This window comes from Podarcis pityusensis (genome assembly GCF_964106645.2).
Source record: "Podarcis pityusensis genome assembly, chromosome: 13".
Classification (NCBI taxonomy): Eukaryota; Metazoa; Chordata; class Lepidosauria; order Squamata; family Lacertidae; genus Podarcis; species Podarcis pityusensis.
The window spans coordinates 15,642,414-15,665,878 of NC_138038.1; the positions used below are offsets into that span (position 1 = coordinate 15,642,414).

The 23,465-nt window shown below is 46.1% G+C and overlaps 1 protein-coding gene across 1 annotated transcript in view; it reads left to right on the forward strand.

Annotated features, from left to right (window-relative positions):
• Positions 1-2,627: 2,627 nt before the first annotated feature.
• Positions 2,628-23,465, forward strand: part of DNAJC7 (DnaJ heat shock protein family (Hsp40) member C7) — a 46,423-nt gene continuing 25,585 nt past the window's right edge. Inside the window, exons 1-5 of the mRNA XM_080976844.1 lie at positions 2,628-2,895; positions 19,077-19,165; positions 20,116-20,240; positions 21,102-21,215; positions 21,559-21,633. Of these exons, the coding sequence (XP_080832970.1) occupies positions 2,768-2,895; positions 19,077-19,165; positions 20,116-20,240; positions 21,102-21,215; positions 21,559-21,633 (531 nt within the window). The 5' untranslated portion in view covers positions 2,628-2,767. The remainder of the gene's footprint in view (positions 2,896-19,076; positions 19,166-20,115; positions 20,241-21,101; positions 21,216-21,558; positions 21,634-23,465) is intronic.

A 23,465-nucleotide genomic window follows, 5' to 3' on the forward strand; every position in this document is an offset into this window, starting at 1 on the left:
AGGCCCTGTGGAAAGATGTCAAGTCCCGCAGGGCCCTAGTCTCTTGTGACAGAGCGTTCCACCAGATCGGAGCCACTGATGGGAGTTGGATCGGATTTACCACTGAATCAGAACAAACAAGAATGGTGGGGTAACCTAAAAACCTCTTGGACCCATGCTTTCTAGGCACAGCACAAGAGGAAGTGTGGGCGAGCCCTAAGATGACTAAAAATACATTAGTCGAGAAGGATAGGTTTATTAACAACCATTAGCCATAAAAAGCCACCATTAGTAATGCTAGCTAAAGGAAAATCTAGTGTTCTGAAGCTATATAGCAGGGATGAAGAACCTGCAGCAGCCAGCCACTTTTTGGGACTACAGCTCCCATAATCCCTGACCATTGACCATGCTGGTTGGGCCTGATGGGAGTTGGAATCCAACAGCATCTGGACAGGCCGCAGGTTCCGATTAAAGCTTTGAGTGGACCAGATGTTGGAAATGAGGACTATAAGAAAGTTATCACTGTCATATCCTTCTGGTGTGTTTCTCAGGGTGATTGAATATATTTATGTAAAATGTTAGTTATGTTTTTACATAGGCTTTTTTCTTTAAAGTGATGAATCCAGCTGAGTTCAACGAAACTCCTTCCTAAACAGGCAAAAATAAGGACTGAGGGAACCCAGTACCAGCAACGAGCCCCAGTAAGAACAGGCCAGCCTCAGATTTTGATTTTTTCTTGTTTAAATTGTTCTTTTATTGATTTTGTAAAATTCAAAATAAAAAATAAAAATATTTGCACAGATTTACAAACTTGGTTGCATGTGAACATAGAGAAATAAAGTAAAACAGTTGCAGCAATTATCATTTTCATAACATCTGTCGTTATGAAATGTTTTGAGAGATTGGTGCTAGATCATATTAAGGCTGGTCTTCCATCCACTCTAGACCCGTTCCAGTTTGCATACAGAAGAAATAGATCTACTGATGATGCTATTTCCATCGCTGTCCATACTGTACTGAGTCATCTAGAACGACAGGGAACCTACGCAAGGCTGTTGTTTGTGGACTACAGTTCTGCCTTCAATACAATTCTGCCAGACAGGTTATTTCTTAAAATGACCAATTTGGGTATACATCAGAAGATCTGTCTGTGGGTAAGGAATTTCCTGACTGATAGGCCGCAGACAGTGAGAATGGGCCCTTACTATTCTTCTACTCTAGTATTAAGCACAGGAGCCCCTCAGGGATGTGTGCTAAGTCCCTTTCTCTATTCCCTGTACACATTTGATTGCACCCCACTGTATAAGTCCAACACAATCATCAAATTTGCGGATGATACAACAGTGGTGGGGCTCATTAGTGAGAACGATGAGACTGCTTATAGGAAAGAAGTACAGGGGTTAATTCAATGGTGTAAAGAAAACAATCTTATGCTTAACACCAAAAAAACCAAAGAACTCATAATTGACTTTAGGAGAAAGAAAAGTGTATTTTTACCATTGCACATAAATGGCGAGGAGGTGGAGAGGGTTGGTAGTTTTAAATACCTGGGCATTTACATCTCTGAGGACCTCTCATGGACTGCAAATATTAATATGGTTGTGAGGAAGGTGCAGGGGAGGTTGTATTTCCTGAGAATGCTCAGGGGACTGAATCTATCTCAGCACCTACTTCTGTCCTATTATCACAGTACCATCGAGAGTGTCTTAACCTATAGTATATTATCGTGGTATGGGAGCAGCTCTGAAACGGATAAAAAAGCTTTACAGAGAATAATTAAAATTGCCCAGAATGTTATTGGGCTCCAACTACCAACCCTGGATGAGATCTTCACGTCTCGCACTTTGAAGAAGTCACACAATATCCTGAGAGATCCCACCCATCCTGCTCACAACTTCTTTGAACTGTTGCCTTCGGGCAGAAGATATAGGACAATGAAAACACGAACCACACGCCTTCTGAATAGTTTCTATCCAAGAGCTCTGATTGCACTAAATAATGATCTCAGGGCCAGTTGCAAGAAATAGCAAGCAGGGAGTAGGAAGGAATGAGACAGGTTTTTAGGTTATGTTATGCTTTTAATAGGTTATGTTACATTCTGGAGTATGATATGTTTTTATAGATTATGTCTGAATAGGATGAGAGTGTTGGAGATACGTGCAAATGTGTATGTGAACCCGGTCTTTGGGTGGGTGTTTGATTTTCGTTGTTGTGTATACTGTGTATATACGGACAATGACAATAAATTTATCTTAATTTTTTACTTGTGGACTGACATGAGAGAGAACGAATGCCAGAGCATCATATTATGATGTACAACAACAAATAATAATAATAATAATAATAATAATACGCAACCTATCTGGTTGGGTTGCCCCAGCCACTCTGGGCGTCTCCCAACACGAATAAAAACATAATAAAACGTCAGACATTAAAAATTTCCGGATACAGATCAGATTTGGATTGGTGAGCACGGGCAAATAATAATTATCCATCTTTTGAGTCCCTTTTATGCTTATTCCTCTCACGGGTTGAGGGGGCTCCTCCCGCCACACAGAAAAAAAAAGAAGGAGCCGGGGTTCCCTCTTGGCGGACTCCGATCCTTCCTCTCCTTGTTCAGCCAAGCCGGAAGTGGGCGTTCTACCCGCCACGACTCGTTCTCCGGAAGTGGACGTGTGAGCTTCCGTTCCCGTCCTCCTTTCGCTCTCGCTCTCCCGCTCGCTCTCTCTCCCTTTTCTCTCCCTTCCCGGCTCGCCGGCCGTTGATCGCCTGCAACAAGGAAGCCAAGATGGCGGCGGCGGGAGGAGGCGAGTGCGACGTGATCATGACGCCCGCGGCGGCGAACCTGGTGGCGCCTTCTCACCCTGAGGGGCCGGCGATGTTGAGCGACGAGGACGAGGACGCGGGGACGCGCAGGTAAGAGCCTCCGCCCGAGGGCCCCCTCCAGGCACACTCCCCACACGGGGGGGGGAGAGACCCATGGAGGGGGGAGGGGCGGCCTCGGTGTGCGGGTGGGGGAGGGGAGAAGGCGGCGAGGGGCGGGGCTTGCACTGCAGGTGAGGGAGGGGGAAGTAAGTGGGGGTTGGGGGGGTGCGCGCGAGAGAGAGGTGCATTGTCGTCAGCTGTGCCCCCAAAGGACCGTAGGATAAAGCCAATTAATTGTGTGTATTCCCTGTAGGTGTCGCTGGCCTACAACTCACATCATCCCTAGATGGCCAGGGGGGTGATGGGAGCTGTAGTCCATCAACCTCCTGGGGGGTGGGGGTGGGAAAGGTTGAGAGAGGCTGGTCTGTGTAGACCCGTGTGCTGCTTCTGAAATGCCAGGTGCTGGGAGGGTGAGTCATGGGAGGGGGGCTACCCCTCAAGAGTCTGCCTTGCAAGGAGAAGGTCCCCAGTTCAGTCCCCCCTGGCAACTCCAGGTTGGGCTGGGGAGAGGCTTCCTAGGCTGAAACCCCGGAGAAATGCTGCCAGCCAGTGTAGGCAGTACTGAGCAAGATGAGCCAGCGGTTCTGACTTGGTATAAGGCAGCTTACTATGTTCCTGGAAGGTTCCTCCTTTAATTCTCCACTTATTAGGCTTCATAGAAGCCTCTTAACTGCACACCGTTAGGAATAGCATATTGTGCAAGAGGGGTCCTTGGTCCCATACCAGTGGTACCTCGGGTTACATACGCTTCAGGTTACAGACTCCGCTAACCCAGAAATAGTACCTCAGGTTAAGAACTTTGCATCAGGATGAGAACAGAAATCGTGCTCTGGCGGTGCGGCAGCAGCAAGGAGGCCCCATTAGCTAATGTGGTGCTTCAGGTTCAGAACAGTTTCAGGTTAAGAACAGACCTCCAGAACGAATTAAGTCCTTAACCCGAGGTACCACTGTGTTTGAGGTTTTAAAATGTCTATGTGTGAGGGTTTAACAGTAGGATTTAGTCCCCAAAAGAGCCCAAGGCTCAGCCCAGGAGTCTTCATCCTCTTTTGAGCCTGATGTGTGTGCTTAAGGCAGAGTTCAATGGGCCTTGTTCCCTAATGCTGCAGTTCTAAGTGTATTTAGGATTACGTTATTATTTATCAAAGTCCTTGAAGTGCTTCACAAGCCAGGGATCCTTGGCATATGACCCAGTATTGCCGTAGTGTAACTATATTTGTTTGGTTCATTTTTATTTGTTAACTTTATTTCCCACCTTTCCACAAAATAGTGCTCAAGGCAGCTAATGGTGCTCATAGTGGGTAAAAGTTTTAGAAGGTTGGGGTTAGGGATTGTGGCGGCGTACACATCATATGCTTAAAACACATACACACCGCTGCAGCTGTAAAGAATCCAGGGGACTGAAGGGTGGTGGGAATTGTAGTTCTGTTAGGGGTAAACTACAGTTCCCAGGATTCTTTGGGAGAAGTCGTGTGCTTTTGACAGTGTGATGAGTCCAGCACTGGGTGCCCTCTTGGGTTGGGGATGGATCAAAGCTGTTCTTCCAGTGGGAAGTTGCCATACAACTTCTATAAATGGGGATGAATACCATGTTGGTGATTCTGGTTGGTTTGTATTAGTTCACTTATTGCAGAGAACTAATTGGGGTTCCAGTATGAAATATTTGGTGGGACACTGCATTTCCCCATCTTGTTGATAAAAGTTGTGAGTCTGGTGTTAGGTGAAAGCAATCAATTGTTTTACAAAAGTGACTAGAAGTCTGCTTCAATAGAAATGAGGGTTTAACCTTCCACTCATTCCTCACTTATAAGCCTGGTTGGCTTACAGCCAGGTCTGTTCTTTGGGGAGAAAAATAAATATTTTAAACTTAGCTTGTGGCTAAGTCAGTGACTAGTCCAGAGGTGTATGGTGAAAACTGATTGCCCTTGACTCGTGGTTTGCGAAGAGTTTCAGATAACAATTCAGGAACTTGTGATTTGTTCTCTGTGAGGGAATGGCTAGATCTCAAACTTTGCATCAGGTCCAGGAAACCTTTGGCCCTCCAGATGTTGCCGAGTTACAACTCTCGCCATACCTGGCCTTTGGCTGTGTTTGTAGGGGTGATGGGAGTTGTCATTCAGCAACATCTGGACGGCCAAAAGCTCCCATGTTCAATCCCTGGTATCTCCCAAGTAAGCCTGATGGGGGTAGCGTGTATCTGAAATGCTGGACAGCAACTGCCTTTCAGTGTAAAGTAGATAAGAATGAGCTACATAGACTAGTCATCTGATTAAGTATAGTAGCAACTTCCAGGGTAACTACTGGAGTGGTGACCTTGTCTGACCGAATGAGCAGGGTGATGTGACAGAAGGGGAAAAAATCCTTTTCTGGCTGCCTAACTTAACTGAATGAGATTTTTGTGGGGAAAGGAAATGGCACGTGTTTCTTTGGACTTTTTTCCTGCCCTACGGTCTTGGGGTGTGTCACAGTTATTACAGTAATGAGAGATAGGGAACAGTTAATTTAGCTGTCCTGCTCCCAGTTTGACTCACAGCACTTGTGATTAACCATTTTGCAAAAGGTAAACAATGTGGTTTTTCCTTAAGGGAGTCTGGTAAAATGGGTTAGACTCGAGTGAGAAAGAGTGATGTGCCCTTGGTGAGCTCATGGCTTAGGTGGGGTTTGAATGTTAGCTTCCCATAGGCAAAGCCCAGGCTGATTCTCCAAAAGTAGCAGCAGCTACTAAACCACCCCCACCCTAGTCACAAGGAGTACCGTATGGTCTCTTGTTGCCCACACACAGATCCAGAGGATATGTCTGGAAGCAATGGGCTGTCTTCAAAGAAGTTGTCCTCTCCCTGCACACGCGCACACACACACCCCGCTTCAGAGATTTGCAGGGCATAGGGATAGAAGAGGGTGAAGAAGTCCCATCCGTTGTGCAGGTGGAAGTTATTGTGCTAACAGAACAACTTTGTTAGATGCCAGCCAATGGCTCTGCCCTTAAGCTTTCTAACAGTTAACTTTGGCATACCAGGGCATGAGGTCACTGTTTTGAGAAAAGAAAGGAGACAAAAACTTTCTTCCTTCCCCCCTTTAAACTACACCTGGTACTGTTGTTGTGTGAATTTTTAAATGGTATAGTAGGGGGTGCTCTGCGGTTGCTTGGAAGCTTATTAGGGGTTTCTTTAATGAGAAGAGTATTAACTGCAGAAAACACCGAACTGTTTCCCTGTCATTACTCGTCTCTTCCTTTATGTGCAGATGCAAGACAGTATTTAACAATACTCCTTTTTAAACAAAGCAAAACTCACCAAGTAGGCCTTGCCAGTGCCCTACATGTGCTAACTGCTTCCCCAAATACCGTATTTTTCGCTCCATAGGACGCACTTTTTCCCCTCCAAAAATGAAGGGGAAATGTGTGTGCGTCCTATGGAGCGAATGCAGGCTTTCGCTGAAGCCTGGAGAGCGAGAGGCATCGGTGCGCACCGACCCCTCTCGCTCTCCAGGCTTCAGGAAGCTATCTGCAAGCCTTGCAAGCCCGGTGGGAGTTCCCGCGGGCTCACAAGGCTTGCAGGCAGCAGCCTGCAGCCCCGGCGAGTGTCCGCAAGCCTTGCGCGCCCGGCAGGAGGTCCCGCCGAGCGCGCGAGGCTTGGGGCAGCAGCCTGTCGCCCGAAGCACGGGGAGCCCTCCGGAGGGCTCCCCGTGCTTCGGGTGAGTGTCTGCAAGCCTTGCACGCCCGGCAGGAGGTCCCGCCGAGCGCGCGAGGCTTCGGGCGGCAGCTTGTCGCCCGAAGCACGGGGAGCCCTCCGGAGGGCTCCCCGTGCTTCGGGCGAGTGTCTGCAAGCCTTGCGCGCCCGGCAGGAGGTCCCGCCGAGCGCGCAAGGCTTCGGGCGGCAGCTTGTCGCCCGAAGCACGGGGAGCCCTCCGGAGGGCTCCCCGTGCTTCAGGCGAGTGTCTGCAAGCCTCGCGCGCCCGGTGGGAGGTCCCGCCGAGCGCGCGAGGCTTGGGGCGGCAGCCGCGGCGGGGGGGGGGGAATAATTTTTTTTATTCATTTCCCCCCCCAAAAAAACGAGGTGCGTCCTATGGGCCGGTGCGTCCTATAGAACGAAAAATACGGTACATTCCCCAATCCTGTTTTTCAGCAGGTAACTCAATATAGAAAGGGTTCTCTGAAACTTGAAAGCCACAGCAGTACAACATAGCTTGGGTGATCCTGGTTACGGCCGCAAAAGGTGACATTATGAATGGCTGAGAGTCACATTAGGTTATTAGTACCTCTGGAATTTCCTGCAAATGCTCATTGGAAAAGCCAATATTGTAAGCAAGTCCAAAAAGACAAGGTGGTAGGACTTCTTTTCCACAATTTGGTAGGATGTTAAATGTATCTAGCCTAACACCCGTTCCTAATAGTTGTGATTTAAACAGACTGGGATTGGGAGCAGAGGTCTCTTCTTCATCATCCTGAGGCATCTAGCTATAAACACTGTCCGTGATCCAACTGAGCTCTTCTTATTTTGATAAACACATTGGTTCCTGCTGTGATCCAGGCCTTTGCTCTCTTTGTGTTGAGTCATAGAATTGTAGAGTTGGAAGGGACCCCGAGGCCAAGGATCATCTAGCCCAGCCCCCTTCAATGCAGGAATCTCAACTAAAGCATCCATGACAGATGGCCATCCATCTTCTGCTAAAAACTTCCAAGGAAGGAGAGTCCTACTCCTCATGGGAGTCTATTCCACTATCGAACGTCTCTTAGTTTCAGAAGTCTTTTGGTGTTATACTTTGAGAACTATGGGAGAAGAACAGAACCACTTTTAATCTAGGCAGCACTGTGGGATGCTGAAATGTTTGTGGAAGAGTGCAGAAGAGGGAGAGAAGTAACTTGGGGAAGCTGACTTACAGAGCATATTATTGGCATGGCATCTTGGCAGAGATGGCCCAAGCAATAAATAGTCAGTGTCAAAGTTATAAAAATACACGGGAGTCAAAGAGATGACAAATATTGTCCATTGACCTTACTTCCAAGTCACCCTGCAGATGAAGTTCATCTGTTCACTGCAGGACATGGAACGCAAACAGCTTAGAAGTTACCCACTCACTGTATTTTGCCCTTGGGTGGTGGTTCCAAGAAGGTCCTTGGAGTGTATATCAGAACTGTATCGAGAATGAGACTTTTCTCTTGAGTAGTCTTTAGTCTGCAGCACGCCTTGGAGACTGGGGCAACTCCCCAAGAGACAGCATGCAAGTTGACAAGGAAGCTAGAAATGTGTTCATCACCATTCATGTGGAAATTTCCAGGTGTAACTTGGGACTCTGGAAAAACCTGGATGATTATTTTTGTTTGCTTGTTTGTTTACAGTTCCTGGCTTCTAAAATAGATAGATACATATTTTTGGACATTCCCAATGTAATTCTAAAACTCGCCATGGAATTTGCTTTACCTGCATTCAGAGGTAAAATTACTCTTGCCTTAGTATTGCTGCAGTGGGATAATTCCACCAGAGTAACTGCAGGTGTTGAAAAGCATTATTTATTTTTAAGCGTTTTAAATTCTCACAGAGTGGCCTGCACGTTATTTGTGATATCCACCAACTAATCTACTGGGTTCTCAGAGACTTTTAACAGGAAATACATTGTATGTTTGACCAGATTCCTTTAGGAAAGTGAGTTGTGTTTTTTGTTCAAATCGAAATGTGAGTTCTAAAGGGCCAGATGATAGATAACACGGCTAACCTTGTGGCCCAGAGGTAGATCTCCTGCAACATTAAACTATCCCCAACTTACTTTCCCTTTTAAGTCAGAAATTAACAAATGTAATCCAGAGCACAGGAACAAATGAGTTATGTTGCAGAAACACAGTTGGACTCTGCTCATGAAGCCTGTTCCTATGCCTTATGACTTTCATAAGGAACTGAGGTTCCGCTGTATATTTAAATGGTAAAGCAGCATAACTATGAAGACTTAATGCCTATTTTCTTAAATAGAGTAACCCAGCATGTTATGTACCAGGGATTGTGCCCATAGCCAAAATTGCTTCATTCAAAACCCATTGTGTTCAAAGGCAAGTGGGGTTGCCAGAGTCATTTTTCCTGCAACCCCATCCCCTTTCTGCCCCCTTCATTTTTATTTTTTGATTTGCCATGTATGAGCTTTAAGGCTTTCTTGATTGAAGAGAACTGTTCTTCTTCTCTGCTTTGAGAGTGCCCTATCCAAGAATTCTCTCTGGCCAGACCTATTTAGAGCATGAGGACTCAGCAGCTCCTTGAGTCTCTTATAGTTCCTGGATATTTGGCAGCTTACTAGTTTCCAGGAAAACGAAACCAAAGGCTGCTGAATTCCTAGGGAGGCAGTGCAGTGGTGTTCTGCAGGCAAAGTGATCTGTGGCACGACCTTAACAGGAAAGAGAATCTCAGTGATGCGGTTTTGAGGTTGCAGTTTGTCAGCAGCAGCTTTCCCAGTTCCTTTCCTGCCCTGCCCATGTGTATATGAAAGAAATCTGCAGAATGAAGCGCAAGCCATGTGGCTCAGTGCCTGCTTTTTGAACACCTTGCTGGAGCAGGCAGACTACTGTTTTCCATGTTAAACACTAGAGGGCACCAGCGCACAGATGGATAGTTTTTCTCATGCCACAATAACCTGCATTGTGTGTTGTTTGGCCTGCCATCATACAAGTCAGATCTGGAGCAGGCACAAAAATCATCTCTGGGCAGGCCCTACCTTCGATCCCAGCCTCCCATATTTAATTTCCTCATTTTGCAATGATTCAATTTCCCTGCACCTTAGGTTGTATCTCCCTGTTCACGGAGTGCTGCAGGAAGAGAGAAACAGCCACTGCATGCCCGTGGTGCTTGCTAGATGCAAAAGGATAATTTTGTGAGCCACAGCCTGAAAGAAGAAGGGGGAAACTTTAAGGTAAATAGGACGTGTTAGGCCCCAGGCATGAAAAAACGTGAATCCCTATTATTGCTTCATGCCTGGTCTTAAGTTGAATTTTGTATGTGGAAAAGCTGGTCAGACTTTTTCCTGTTTTCTCAGGAAACTCAACACTTTCCATATAGATTTTTTGGCATGAGAACTTATCCTGCACATCTGCTGCAGAATCCTAGCACATTGCAGAAAAATATGCAATGCACTCAAGACCTCACACTTGGTTCATGCAGGTCCCCAGTCAAACCTCTTGCTCTGCTTTAACTGAAAGTGCGACCTGGAACATAATCTAGCATTCTCCTGCAGTTGCACATTGCAAGAAAGGATTAGTGGTGGGCAAGCTGTCCATCTTAGGAGCTTGTCCACCCTTCGTGATCTCATTGCCATCCGTAGAATGCCAGTTCTACACAGTTTGAAAGTCGCATATCTGGGACACCTAAAAACGGTGCTGAGGAAATGGCAGCTTACATAAATTGTCCCACATATGCACATATTTTGCATATGCTGCATGATCTATTCTGCTGAACTCAGCCTGACATAAAAACAAAAAACTCTAAGGCCCTGGGCAGTGGAAATACTGCTCACCCCTGACCTGAGATTGAACCAGGATGAGTATGTACTCATAAGGGAATTGTAGAATTGGAAAGGACCATGAGGGTCACTTAGTCCAGGGGTCAGCAAACTTACTACGCCTTGGGCTGGTGTCTCCAGCGCCGATCGCGGGGCGGGGGAGCGCGTGCCAATACGCGTGCGGACACGCTATCTTTGACGCACTTCCGGGTCGGAGGAACACCAGAAATAGCTTGTGCGGATGTGCACGGGCCTCCTCCAACCCGGATGTGCACCGCAAACAACACTTGCGCATGCGCACAAGCTATTTCCAGTCCTCTTCCGACCCAGAAGTGGGCAGCCGCACAGCGCTGGTACGAGCGGGCGGCGGGGGTCGCCACGGGCTGGATAAACGAGTCCCTCGGGCCTTATCTGGCCCGTGGGCCTTAGTTTGGGGACCCCTGACTTAGTCCAACACCTACCGTGTGGGAATCTTTTGCCCTGCATGGGGCTCAAACGTACAACCCTGAGATTTAGAGTCTCGTGCTCTACCAACTGAGCTGCTCTCACCGTTTGTCTTCTTCAATGGTATTTCTGTTTAGCGGGCATCTGAGAGTCTTTCCTCAGCCTTGATCGAGCCATTAACTAATGAAAGCCATGGAAAACAGACTGAGGATGTCATTCGGCGCATTTTCTTTTTTGATTTTTCAGGTCTTGCAATTTTTGCTGCTGCATTTTCGAATTTCGCCGCAGCCTTGGGGACTAGGTACTGAGTATTATTTTAATGGAAGCGGGATATCTCTCCCCTTGCAGGTGGAACCAGAAGCTGTGTGCATTTTTTCCATCTTTTCTCTAACAGTTGGATTCAGTTGCTTATCAGCTCTTAGTCCCTGAAATGGCCTGTTGGTTTTTTTTATCTTGGTTTGCTGTTCCATCTGGCTGTGAGGGGCTGAGTTTCACACCTGCTTCGGTACTGTGGAAGTGTACTGGTGTGTGGTACTCAAGAGGTATGCACATCTTAGTCCTTCCTGGCACAACTGTGCAATGGCTAGGGCCTTCGTAGTGGTGGGTGGTTCCTTTTTTAGATGCTTATTGTAACTGTCCCCCACCCCCAGGGTTCACCAGAGAGGGACGCCAACTCCTCGCCCAACAAAGAGACCCATTCAGAGAACTGGATTGTATTTTTAGCCGAGCCAGATTTTTTCTCCGGCTTTAAAAGTAGCAAATGGGGGAATGCAGCCTACATCAGTGCGGGCCTTGCAGAATGACCTCATTCAGGCTTTGGCATCTGTTCGGAGCAGAAACAATCACTCATGATATCAGGAGATCAGAATTTTCCCCCTTGTTGTGGTAGTAGGAGTAGTTCGTAAACAAGTGCAGGGCTCACTTCTGAAATATATCTGATGTGTGCGTTCTCCACATTGATGAAACATGGTGGACCTCGGTAGCTGTAGTTTTGGTGTGTGAGCTGTGAGCTTCTGTTGATTTGTCTGCTTCAGATCCTTCCAAAAAGCCTAGTGCATTTTGCTCCCCCCCCCCCCCCGCTAAGCCTCCTTGGTGCAAAAGCCTGTATATCTATTCTCCTAGCAAAGCAACAGTGAAAGCTCTAATAGAGCAGTCAAAGCAAAACCCTCTTTGTAGTGTTCAGTACTTGTTGCAGGAACTTTTGCTGTTTCTCAGAAGCTTACTGGAGATTTTTAATGAGAACATCAATAACAACCTCCTAAAAAACAGCTTGCCTGCCATTATTGATCTTCTCTTTGGAGATATGTATCCGCAGGATATTTTAAGGAGCGTTCTAAGGCAAATATGTATAGGGCAGATTCACAGACCGCACATGCTTGGCATAGGGCCCTGCATGAATTGATTATACATCCAGAACAGGACCCAGAATCCTGTTTAATAAAGTGGCATTAAGCCACAGTAGCCCATTTCATCAGACACAATGAGAAACTGGTTGATCTTAACCAGGATTTCACATTCCAAAGCCCGGGGCCCAACAATCAACAGCATAAGCAAAAATATATTAAGATACCATGCATCACCTTTTAATGCACAAATTAAATATGAGTTATTACAAAGCCATCTAATACTTCATTTATTAATAAACAAGAATGAAGGAGTTCAGAATCCGATTGGACTGTTCTTAGTGCAGACCAGACAATAACCTTAAAAGATGCTTAATCTAATATAATAAAACCAGTTCCCTTCTCTGAAGTTCCAACTATTTTCTTTTTGAGTAATCAACTTCCAGCCATTTAATACTTCTGTAATTTCCCCTCTCCTCCATTCCTGCCGTTGGCTTTATTACTTCTAATCGTCCCCAAAGTTTTCTTACCTAATCTTTTAAAATACAGTGGACGCTCCAGATACAGTGGTACCTCGGGTTACATACGCTTCAGGTTACATACGCTTCAGGTTACAGACTCCGCTAATTCAGAAATAGTGCTTCAGGTTAAGACCTTTGCTTCAGGATGAGAACAGAAATTGTGCTCTGGCAGCGCGGCAGCAGCAGGAGGCCCCATTAGCTAAAGTGGTGCTTCAGGTTAAGTACAGACCTCCGGAACGAATTAAGTACTTAACCCGAGGTACCACTGTACAAACTTCATTCATCCTCGGGGTCTGTACTTACCCTGAAAAGTCCGTATCCAGAGGCGCTGCTTCTGCGCATGTGCGTGGCGCGATAGAGCGCTTCTGCACATGTGGCGCACAGAGAAACCTGGAAGTATACACTTCCGGGATTGCCGTGTTCACAACCCGAAATTACGTTACGCGAAGGTAACATAACTTGAGGTACCACTGTATCTATCCATTCTGTAACATGAGCAATTACAAAATTACAGAAATTTACATGGCCCAGGTCCAATAAGGAGATTGTATTTGCTCTTTCACATAATTTAGCAAAGAAAATAACTATTTATTTGAGAACATCGGCAACTGTTCCTTTTCCTTACTACAGTTCCACAACAAATGGATAAAATCCCCTTTATCTCTATTGCCATGTCAACATTTGCCACACCCCCCCCCAAAAAAATCACTTTTAGGGACTTCGAAGGAGTCTGGTGGCACCAAAGGCCCATCTTAATACAGCTTTTTTTATATAAATAGTAGCAACTGAGAAGGTGGCACCTTTTACCAAACAGTAAATTCAAGGCTGCTTTACCACGTATCCTGGTTCCATTTTTTTCCTATTGTGGTCACACTCATTGCCTTCTAATCCTAGTACAGTCATACCTCTTGTTGCATTTGCTTCACGTTGTGGGTTTTCGGGTTGCAAACGCGGCAAACCTGGTAATGCATACTTCCGGGTTTCGCCGCATGCGCAGAAGCGCTCTATCGCGCTCCACGCTTGCGCAAAAGCGCCGCTCTAGTTGCAGACATTTCAAGGTGCAAACAGCACCCCGGAACGGATCATGTCCGCAACTAGAGGTACCACTGTAGTATCTGTTAAATTCTAGAGAACATCTTTATTCTTTAGGAATACATTTCAAATTACGTATGTCCTCTAATGCATATCTCTCCCCTTTCTATTTAAATAAGCTTTTATCTGGATAAATGGGGAAAAGACTCAGCTGGCATTACAGTTTCCATACTGCTTGTTCACATGTGGTGATCTGGGCCCAATCTTGATATAAATCTAACCTGCTGAACAAACCAGTTTTATTGTGGGGAAATGTCTGGGATATGAAGTGGGAACAGTCCATTAGTTATGACATAGGAGGGTTGTTGTTGTTGTTTTAAAAGCACCTTCAAGAAAAGATAAGCACTTGCTGTTACTCCTTTGGCAGTCACCTGATTGGGTGTCCAGAATTTCGGGGGGGGGGGTTATTTTAAAAAAAGACCAACTGTAGTTCTTCTTCATGTGCAGAAAGGTTTCAAGAGATGGTATCAGTATCTCTTTAAAAGAGGCTATGAACCCGAAAGCGGGGGAGAAGGTTTGAGTATGCTACCACTCAGTGGATTTGTAACTAGCTGACTGACCGAACCCAAAGGGTGCTCATCAATGGTTCCTCTTCATCCTGGAGAAGAGTGACTAGTGGGGTGCCACAGGGCTCTGTCTTGGGCCCGGTCTTATTCAACATCTTTATCAACGACTTGGATGATGGTCTCAAGGGCATCCTGATCAAATTTGCAGATGACACCAAACTGGGAGGGGTGGCTAACACCCCAGAGGACAGGATCACACTTCAAAACGACCTCGACAGATTAGAGAACTGGGCCAAAACAAACAAGATGAATTTTAACAGGGAGAAATGTAAAGTATTGCACTTGGGCAAAAAAAATGAGAGGCACAAATACAAGATGGGTGACACCTGGCTTGAGAGCAGTACATGTGAAAAAGATCTAGGAGTCTTGGTTGACCACAAACTTGACATGAGCCAACAGTGTGACGCGGCAGCTAAAAAAGCCAATGCAATTCTGGGCTGCATCAATAGGAGTATAGCATCTAGATCAAGGGAAGTAATAGTGCCACTGTATTCTGCTCTGGTCAGACCTCACCTGGAGTACTGTGTCCAGTTCTGGGCACCACAGTTCAAGAAGGACACTGACAAACTGGAACGTGTCCAGAGGAGGGCAACCAAAATGGTCAAAGGCCTGGAAACGATGCCTTATGAGGAATGGCTAAGGGAGCTGGGCATGTTTAGCCTGGAGAAGAGGAGGTTAAGGGGTGATATGATAGCCATGTTCAAATATATAAAAGGATGTCACATAGAGGAGGGAGAAAGGTTGTTTTCTGCTGCTCCAGAGAAGCGGACACGGAGCAATGGATCCAAACTACAAGAAAGAAGATTCCACCTAAACATTAGGAAGAACTTCCTGACAGTAAGAGCTGTTCGACAGTGGAATTTGCTGCCAAGGAGTGTGGTGGAGTCTCCTTCTTTGGAGGTCTTTAAGCAGAGGCTTGACAACCATATGTCAGGAGTGCTCTGATGGTGTTTCCTGCTTGGCAGGGGGTTGGACTCGATGGCCCTTGTGGTCTCTTCCAACTCTATGATTCTATGAGTGGGTGGAGCAGGAAACACATCTTGCGATTTCTACATTGTGGCAGTCGTCCATTTCTCTTGCCCTTGTACGTGCCCACCTGCAGTCCATAATGGGACAGACTGCCGGCACTGGTTTACCATGTCACCTGCTATTTGTAAGAACTAGGCCTAAACCACCCAATATTCCAACCAGACTCACTGGTCTGGTTCTGACAAAATAAGCTACAGTGAGCCTTGGACTCAAATCTGTTGCCCTTTCCTCTTCCATTTCGTGCCTGTAAGGAGGAAGTTGGAGCTTTTGCTCTTGACTTCAAACAAGCCACAGTTCTGTGTGACGGTCCAGACCTGAGAAACTGTGGTTTGTTCTACATTCTTTTTAGTGATAACAAGCCAGGGTCAGTCGTATGTTTCTGATCCAGGCTTGTTCTGAAACCATTTTCCATTGTGTTGATGTGGGGAGCTGACTTTGGTTTTCAAGCCAGAAGAGAATGATTCCAGTCTTCTCTGTTAAGTGAGCCCAACACAAATCCACAGAGTGGGAAATCGTGGTTTCAAATTATGTCTTAATGTGGACCTTGTTTTCTCATGCCTACCTGCAATAAATAACAGTATTTTTTTTTTAAAGTGAAAATGAAGGGTTTTGGAACTTTAAAAATTGTTCTTTGACTGTCCCAAACCTATTGAACCGCCTGTGCCACTCCTCTTAAACCACTATATTATGTATAAGCAAGGGACGAATCAGGGCCATGGTTAGCTTCTTGAGCCAAATTTGATTGGCTGCAGTGAACGTGAGCTGCACATGTCATGGTTTTCACCGCCCCTGAGCCGCCTGGGGAGATGAGATGTCCTTGGCTTCTATTGTATTGGCAGAATGGATGAACCATGCCATTCTAGTGAGAACACCCTTGGGGGAAGGGAATCCAGAGGGGGTGGCCAGTGTTGGGGCCAGAATGAGGTTAAAACCATGTTAACACACCCCAACACAACTCTCTATTGTTTTGCTCTTTTCTCCAAGGGGCTGTCCTAACATAGCTGGCATTGTCCACTCCAGAGTGCCTTTCTCTTGCCTCTTGCCTGGGAGTAGTGAGGAGGTGGCACTCTGCTGAATAGATCTGCTTAAAGCTATCTGTCCATTATGGTTTGAGTCTGCTTTGCAGCTATTACTTGATTAGTCCATTGAAAACATTCTGGTCAACTGAAAATATTCCCGTGAGTATGTCAGTTTGGGCCATTGCAAGAAGAGACTTGCTGTATAAGACAACGTCCTTTCAGACCAGCATCCTACAAGGAAGGGGGTGTAGTAGCCATCCCGTCACTTTGTATCCTCTGAAATTAGTATTCACTGGCATATTTTCTTTCAACTTGGGAGGTTCTTTATCAGGAGTAATAGCCACATAGGCCATTTTGTTCAGGTCTTCACAGTAGAAACAAAGGTACAGGTGTAATTTCCTGATTCATTAACCACATGCAAACCTGTTGTTGTTGTTGTTTAGTCGTTTAGTTGTGTCCGACTCTTCGTGACCGCATGGACCAGAGCACGCCAGGCACTCCTGTCTTCCACTGCCTCCCTCAGCTTGGTCAAACTCATGTTGGTAGCTTCAAGAACACTGTCCACCCATCTCATCCTCTGTTGTCCCCTTATCCTTGTGCCCTCCATCTTTCCCAACATCAGGGTCTTTTCCAGGGAGTCTTCTCTTCTCATGAGGTGGCCAAAGTACTGGCGCCTCAGCTTCAGGATCTGTCCTTCCAGTGAGCACTCAGGGCTGATTTCCTTCAGAATGGATAGGTTTGATCTTCTTGCAGTCCATGGGACTCTCAAGAGTCTCCTCCAACACCATAATTCAAAAGCACCAATTCTTCTGTGATCAGCCTTCTTTATGGTCCAGCTCTCACTTCCATACATCACTACTGGGAAAACCATAGCAAGCCTACACACCCTTAAAACCCTATGTGGGAAACCTGTGGCCCATGGGCCTAATTAGGGCCCCCCATGCTTCCTAATTTGGCCCACCAGGCCATTTCCCCTGGCCATGGCCACCTCTAGCCCAGTGTCATATGACGTTAGGTGTGAGACAGGTAATGATTCAGTTGCAAATGAACAATTGAGAAACTTGCTCAGCTTGCATAGTTAATAATAATAATAATATTTATTTATTTATTTATACCCTGCCCTCCCCAGCCAAGACTGGGCTCAGGGCAGCTAACACCAGGTATAAAAACAATTGATTAAAATGCAACTTAAAAACAAGATTAAGTACAACTTTAAAATGCAGCCTCGTTTCAATAGAAACTCATATCAAAAACTTTTTGGGGATGAAAACGTCAAATCTTCACCAAGGCCAACTATCCAGACTGGTCCTACATGGGCCAGAAAAAAGCCAGGGAAGTCCCCAAATAGGAGTTCCATCACAGAAGGAGAAAGGAAAGAGGGGGAGGGGTTAGTTAACACATGAAGTTCTCCAACAGCACCAATGGTGGCCACAGTGGGTGCAAACCACATCTCCCTCTTAACCAGGATCTGAAACTCACTCTGAACCATGGTTAGGACAGAGGAGAGAAGACAATGGTGAGAGCACCTAATTGCATGCCTCGTTCCCAGCCACGTGACCTCCGTTTGAAACATGACAGGCCACACACAGTGTTTCTAGTGTAAAGCATTCCATGGGATCTCAGTTTGGTTGAGTTGTGCACCCCTGGTTTAAGGTGATCCATTCCCGAGGGCTGGGGGAGCTTCTGTTTGGCCTCTTAAAATCATTCTCAGCCATGTATCCTTGATGATTGTCTAGAAATGGTGCACAATTCCTTATGAACAACAGCTTTGGGTGGCTTTCCTGCTTCTGGGAGGAGTCTCTGCCATTAGCACCATGGTTAGCTGATTGCGTGACCCTCTATCCCAGGGTTTCCCAAAGTGGTTGATATTGGGGTCAGTGGGATTGTGCAGGATGTGAATAAAGACCTGGGGTTCAAAAAGAGCCTAGGGTGGAAAATAAGCTCAAGTGGTGTAGTATGAAAAAATACATTGGGAGGTAAAGGTAAAGGGACCCCTGACCATTAGGTCCAGTTGTGACCGACTCTGGGGTTGCGATGCTCATCTCACTTTATTGGCCAAGGGAGCCGGCGTACAGCTTCTGGGTCATGTGGCCAGCATGACTAAGCCCTTCTGGCGAACCAGAGCAGTGCACGGAAACACTGTTTACCTTCCCGCCGGAGCGGTACCTATTTATCTACTTGCACTTCGACGTGCTTTCGAACTGCTAGGTTGGCAGGAGCAGGGACCGAGCAATGGGAGCTCACCCTGTCGCGGGGATTTGAACCGCTGACCTTCTGGTCGGCAAGTCCTAGGCTCTGTGGTTTAACCCACAGCGCCACCCATGTCCCGATATATTGGGAACTACGAGTGTCTAAAACAAAAGACACAGGCACGTACAGAGTGCAGTTCCCTTGCCAATGAGTTACCTGTATTTAATCATATGATTCCTCAGTATAACAGTATTCCTTATTACTTACATATTATGAGTCCTAGCAATAGAGACTGAGTAATAAACGCTGCTTATATATTGGCATTCTTAATTTCATTTACGTTCCTAAGAATTTGGACTGGGGTTGATGACAACTTCAGAAGCTCATCAGGGGATCAGTTAACTCAGACGTTTGGAAGCCCTGCTCTGTCCTGTTGCCTTGCCTATGCTGGATCTTGCTGCCTCTTCTTGGTTGTGATAGCTTGTTTCTTTTCAGAGAAGCAGAGTCCTTCAAGGAGCAAGGAAATGCCTTTTACGCTAAGAAGGACTACAATGAAGCGTTCAACTACTACACAAAAGCGATAGGTGAGGAGAGAGAATGGCTTTCTTGGTTTGTTAATCAGAGAATTGGTTCAACGTGCCTGTGTGTCTATTTGGTTCTGGCCACAAGGGCCTTGATTTTCTTCATCCGAAACTCTCGCTTCTGCTCTGATTTGTAATACTTTGCCTCAGTTCAGGGTAGGCAATACATAGTCAACAACAGAATACCACAGTTAGATCCAACATCCTGGATGCAGAGGTCCTTGTAACACCTGTGTAATGGCAAGGTTTCTCTTGTGCACCAAGCAACACTGTGATTCTCAATATTATAGTTGAACCATATTTGTGTAAGCAAGCTGTCACATACCTGACTGTTTCACATGCAGAAATGTAAAAATTTCAAAGTCCTGAGAATCTCAGCCTTACAAACTAGATTTTAAAAAGTTGCTGAACATGGTTTTGGAGGCAGCTTGAAAAATAGGATAGCAATATTGGGCTGAAATTTCAGAGTGGCTCTTTCCTGGGTCTTCCACCCTACCCCATTTTTTGCCCTCTGAACTTTCCTTAACTTTCCTGCTGATTCTAACCTCTGTTCTCTCCACTCGCCCCTTTTCTTTTCTTTCCTTTTCTTTCCTCGTCGTTTATATGCCCAGAGCAAAGGCACAAACATTGAAATGAATGGTTTCTACTAAGTGCCATTTTACTGGGAGTGGGGAGAGAAAAAAACCATTGGGACTTGGTGGTGAGGGTTGGCACAAGATCTAAAAAACTAACCTTTCAATTTTTATCGAACTTGAATTGTTAAAGAATAATAACGTGCAAACGAAACCACAGACCTCTGAATTTCATTAGGGATCCAGAATTTAGCTTACCAGTGAATGGTGTTTGCTTTCTGCTTCCATCTTATTGAAAGGGCAAGGATCTGGGGACAGGGTAAGGTGGGGATTTCTACTCTGTCTTTGTTGTACTTAACGCTTCTGCTCCCTGTCCTCAAGATGCATGCCCCAGCAATGCCAGCTACTATGGGAACCGTGCTGCCACGCTCATGATGCTAGGCAAATTCCGGGAGGCCCTGGGGGATGCCCAGCAGTCCGTCAGGATGGACGACAGCTTTTTGCGGGTATGTTATTCCATGTGGCAAGACAGTATCAGCATATAGCACCAATCTTGGCTGCCAATCCATTTCCAAGCCCAGTTCAGAGTGCTGGCTTTGACATTTATAACCTTAAACAGCGCAGGACCACAACAAAGACTGCCTCCTCCCAATATGAGTCCACCTGGACCCTGCGATTATCATCTGAGGCCCTCCTTCATGTGCCTTCTCTGTCAGAGGTCTGGAGGACAGCAATGCAAGAACAGGGCCTTTTCTGCGGTGGCTCCCCGTTTGCAGAATGCGCTCCCCAGGGAGGCTCGCCTGGCATCATCATTTTGTATCCTTAGGCATCAGGCGAAAACTTTCCTCTATAATCAGGCCTTTGGACTTTAACTATCTGTGGCTTTTTAGAAGTGGATGGGATGCTTCTGATGTACAGTGGTAACTTGGTTTATGAACTTAATACGTTCCGGAAGTCCATTCTTAAACTGAAACCGTTCTTAAACTGAGGCGTGCTTTCCCTAATGAGGCCTCCTGCCGCCAGTGCCCTTCCACTGTTCGGATTCTGTTCTTAGACCGAGGTAAAGTTTGCAAACCAGGACACTACTTCCAGTTCTGCATAATTCGTAAACCGAATAGTTTGTAAACAGGGCTGTTCTTAAACCGAGGTACCACTGTACTTTTCTTTCCTCTTGGTTTTAATGTATCTATGTGGGTTTTACTGTCAATGTCTGTTTTAAGTTGCTTTTGGTTGCAGTGGGCAAGATTAAACTACCCACAAATTTAATAAATAATGAAAATAATATGTGCAGCTCCCCTACTGATGATCCACATTTACACTGCATGCTGTCGAGATTCTGCCACTCACCACCACCTCTCCATTCTCAGGGACACCTACGGGAGGGGAAGTGTCACCTATCTCTGGGCAATGCCATGGCTGCCAGCCGCTGCTTCCAACGAGTTTTAGAACTGGATCATAAAAACGCACAAGCTCAGCAAGAGGTATGGTTTTCTCAAGTCTGAGTTTGCCTGAAGAGAGGGATACTCATCTGGCAGAACTAGGGTAGTTGTCCCGAATCGACAACCTTGGCTTGCTTGTATCTAATAGCATCTAAGGATGTATTAGCTTGATTCTTAAATATAGAGATTCTTGAGAGTCTCTACAAGGTATAAGGCAGGTATTTGTGGAATTCAAGATATGCAGAAAAGCAGCCTGCAATCTTGTTCTTCGGAAGGGGTGACGGGGTTGCAAATATTTTGAATAACAATAAATAAAACTTTAGAATTATTTGCTACATGGGCTGTTAACAATGGAAACTGACAGTGTTCTTGCTTTGCGTTGCAGCTGAACAATGCCAGAACTGTTCTAGAGTACGAGAAAATTGCCGAAATTGACTTTGAGAAACGGGATTTCCGAAAGGTACAAACGAAGCAGCCTTGCAGTCTCCCGACCGCCACCTTATCTGCACGACAATGTGGACTTTCCCTGGGAATGAGTTGGAGATAGGTTGATTCCTGCTCACCACCCCAGGACTGAATGGTCTAGGGTTGGTTCTGGTTACTCAAGGGAACCGGAATCCAGTCTCCCTTGAATGGCTCTTGCTTGTCCCCGTGTGCCCCCTGCTCATGCTCAGAGTACATCTTAAGACAGAATAACTTTGCCCCTTCGACCCCGGTGTTAAGGCCTCCGTATATCCCGGTGAATTCCTAGCTCACTTGTCTCCTAATGGCTGAGAGCAGCTGGCTCGCCAGGGACAATCTCAAGTTTGTCTTAAGGAAGAACCCTGCCTTGTCTGAGACTCGAGCCAGTTCTACCCGGGCTTCTCTGTTCCTTGGGCAGCGTCAAACGTGCCCTTTGTTTCTGGAGAAGAAGCATCTCCTTCCCATGGCCTCCATCATTTGGAGAGTCTCGGCGCTTCCCGCTGCCCCCAGCAGTGATGTCACCTATGGGAAGGGGCGGGGGGGGGAGCCGAAAACCCAGCTGAGCCTTGGGCCAAACAATGGTCCCCTTCTTGTGCAGCTGTCACTTCTCTGGAGCAGCAAGAGAGCCCGTGAAGTCACTCATTGAGGCCTGGAGCTTGAGTTAGCCATTTGTCATGGTAGCTTCATCCCGCCCTCCCTTGTCTTAACACTCCGGGCCTGTTGGGTTAGTCTGATGGCTGTTGCAGCAGGGTGGTTTCCCCCCTGTTTCAGGAATGCTTCTTGTTGCCTCGAAACGTGAGTCCTCACAGAGTAAAAAAAGTCAATCCTTTATTAGGCATAGCAAACCACACATTATCAAACAAACACCGTATACAAATTGTGCAAAATACAATTTCAGCATAACAAGGTTTGTCCCAGTCAGATCTTTAACTCCAGAGAGAATCAATTTGCATAAATAATACAATATAACACTACCACATCACCGATCAATTAAGAACCACAAAATCTCTCTGTAATGGCCCAGTCTTTCTACATGGACATCACTCAAAAATTCAGCCACTATTAATTTGATCATTCTTGTCTGAGAGCAGGCCCTGAACCGTTGGTGGCATAGAATTGAGCCTGTTAGGTTGTAAGGCCTCTAATAATTGTCTTCTGGCATAAATGCCAAAATCACAAGAAAAGAAAATATGCTCCAAAGTATCAGGTTCCTGTTTACTACATTTGCAGAGACGCTCTGCTTCTGGGAGAGCTAAATATCTTCCTCTTACTATCATCGATGGAAACATATTAAATCTGGCTAACATAAACAGCCTGCACAATTCATGATTCTTCAGATTTGAAGTGTGCGCAGAGTAGATGGGACCATATCTTAAATGCAGATTTGCCCCCAGTCAAAAAGTTAGTGGGTTACGGGGGATCCTATGGCAGACAAATGAGGAGCTCAGAGATCTGCAGCTTCCCCATCTACTCTTCCCTGTTTTTCTTCAGCCGGGTTCTGCTGCTGGAAGAAAATAACACCTGAGGACAGACTGCGGGGCAGTAACCCCACAGACCCCACAGCATCTCCTGCCATTTGTTTCTTTTGCACATAAAATCGAACCAGCGGCAATTTTTTCCTCTGTGTGTTTGGAGCAGATCTTTGCTAGTGTGTTCTGCATTCCATCAAGCGTCATGCAGGGTTGGTGCTCCACCCGAAGGACTTGGTACATTTTTACTCCCAAATTGCCCAGAACCCAGCACATGGGCGCTGTTCTAGGTTATTCAAGTCCCTTGATCTGACAGGCATGGAACTGACTCCCGTGTTTCCTTGTTCTCACTGACTGTTCC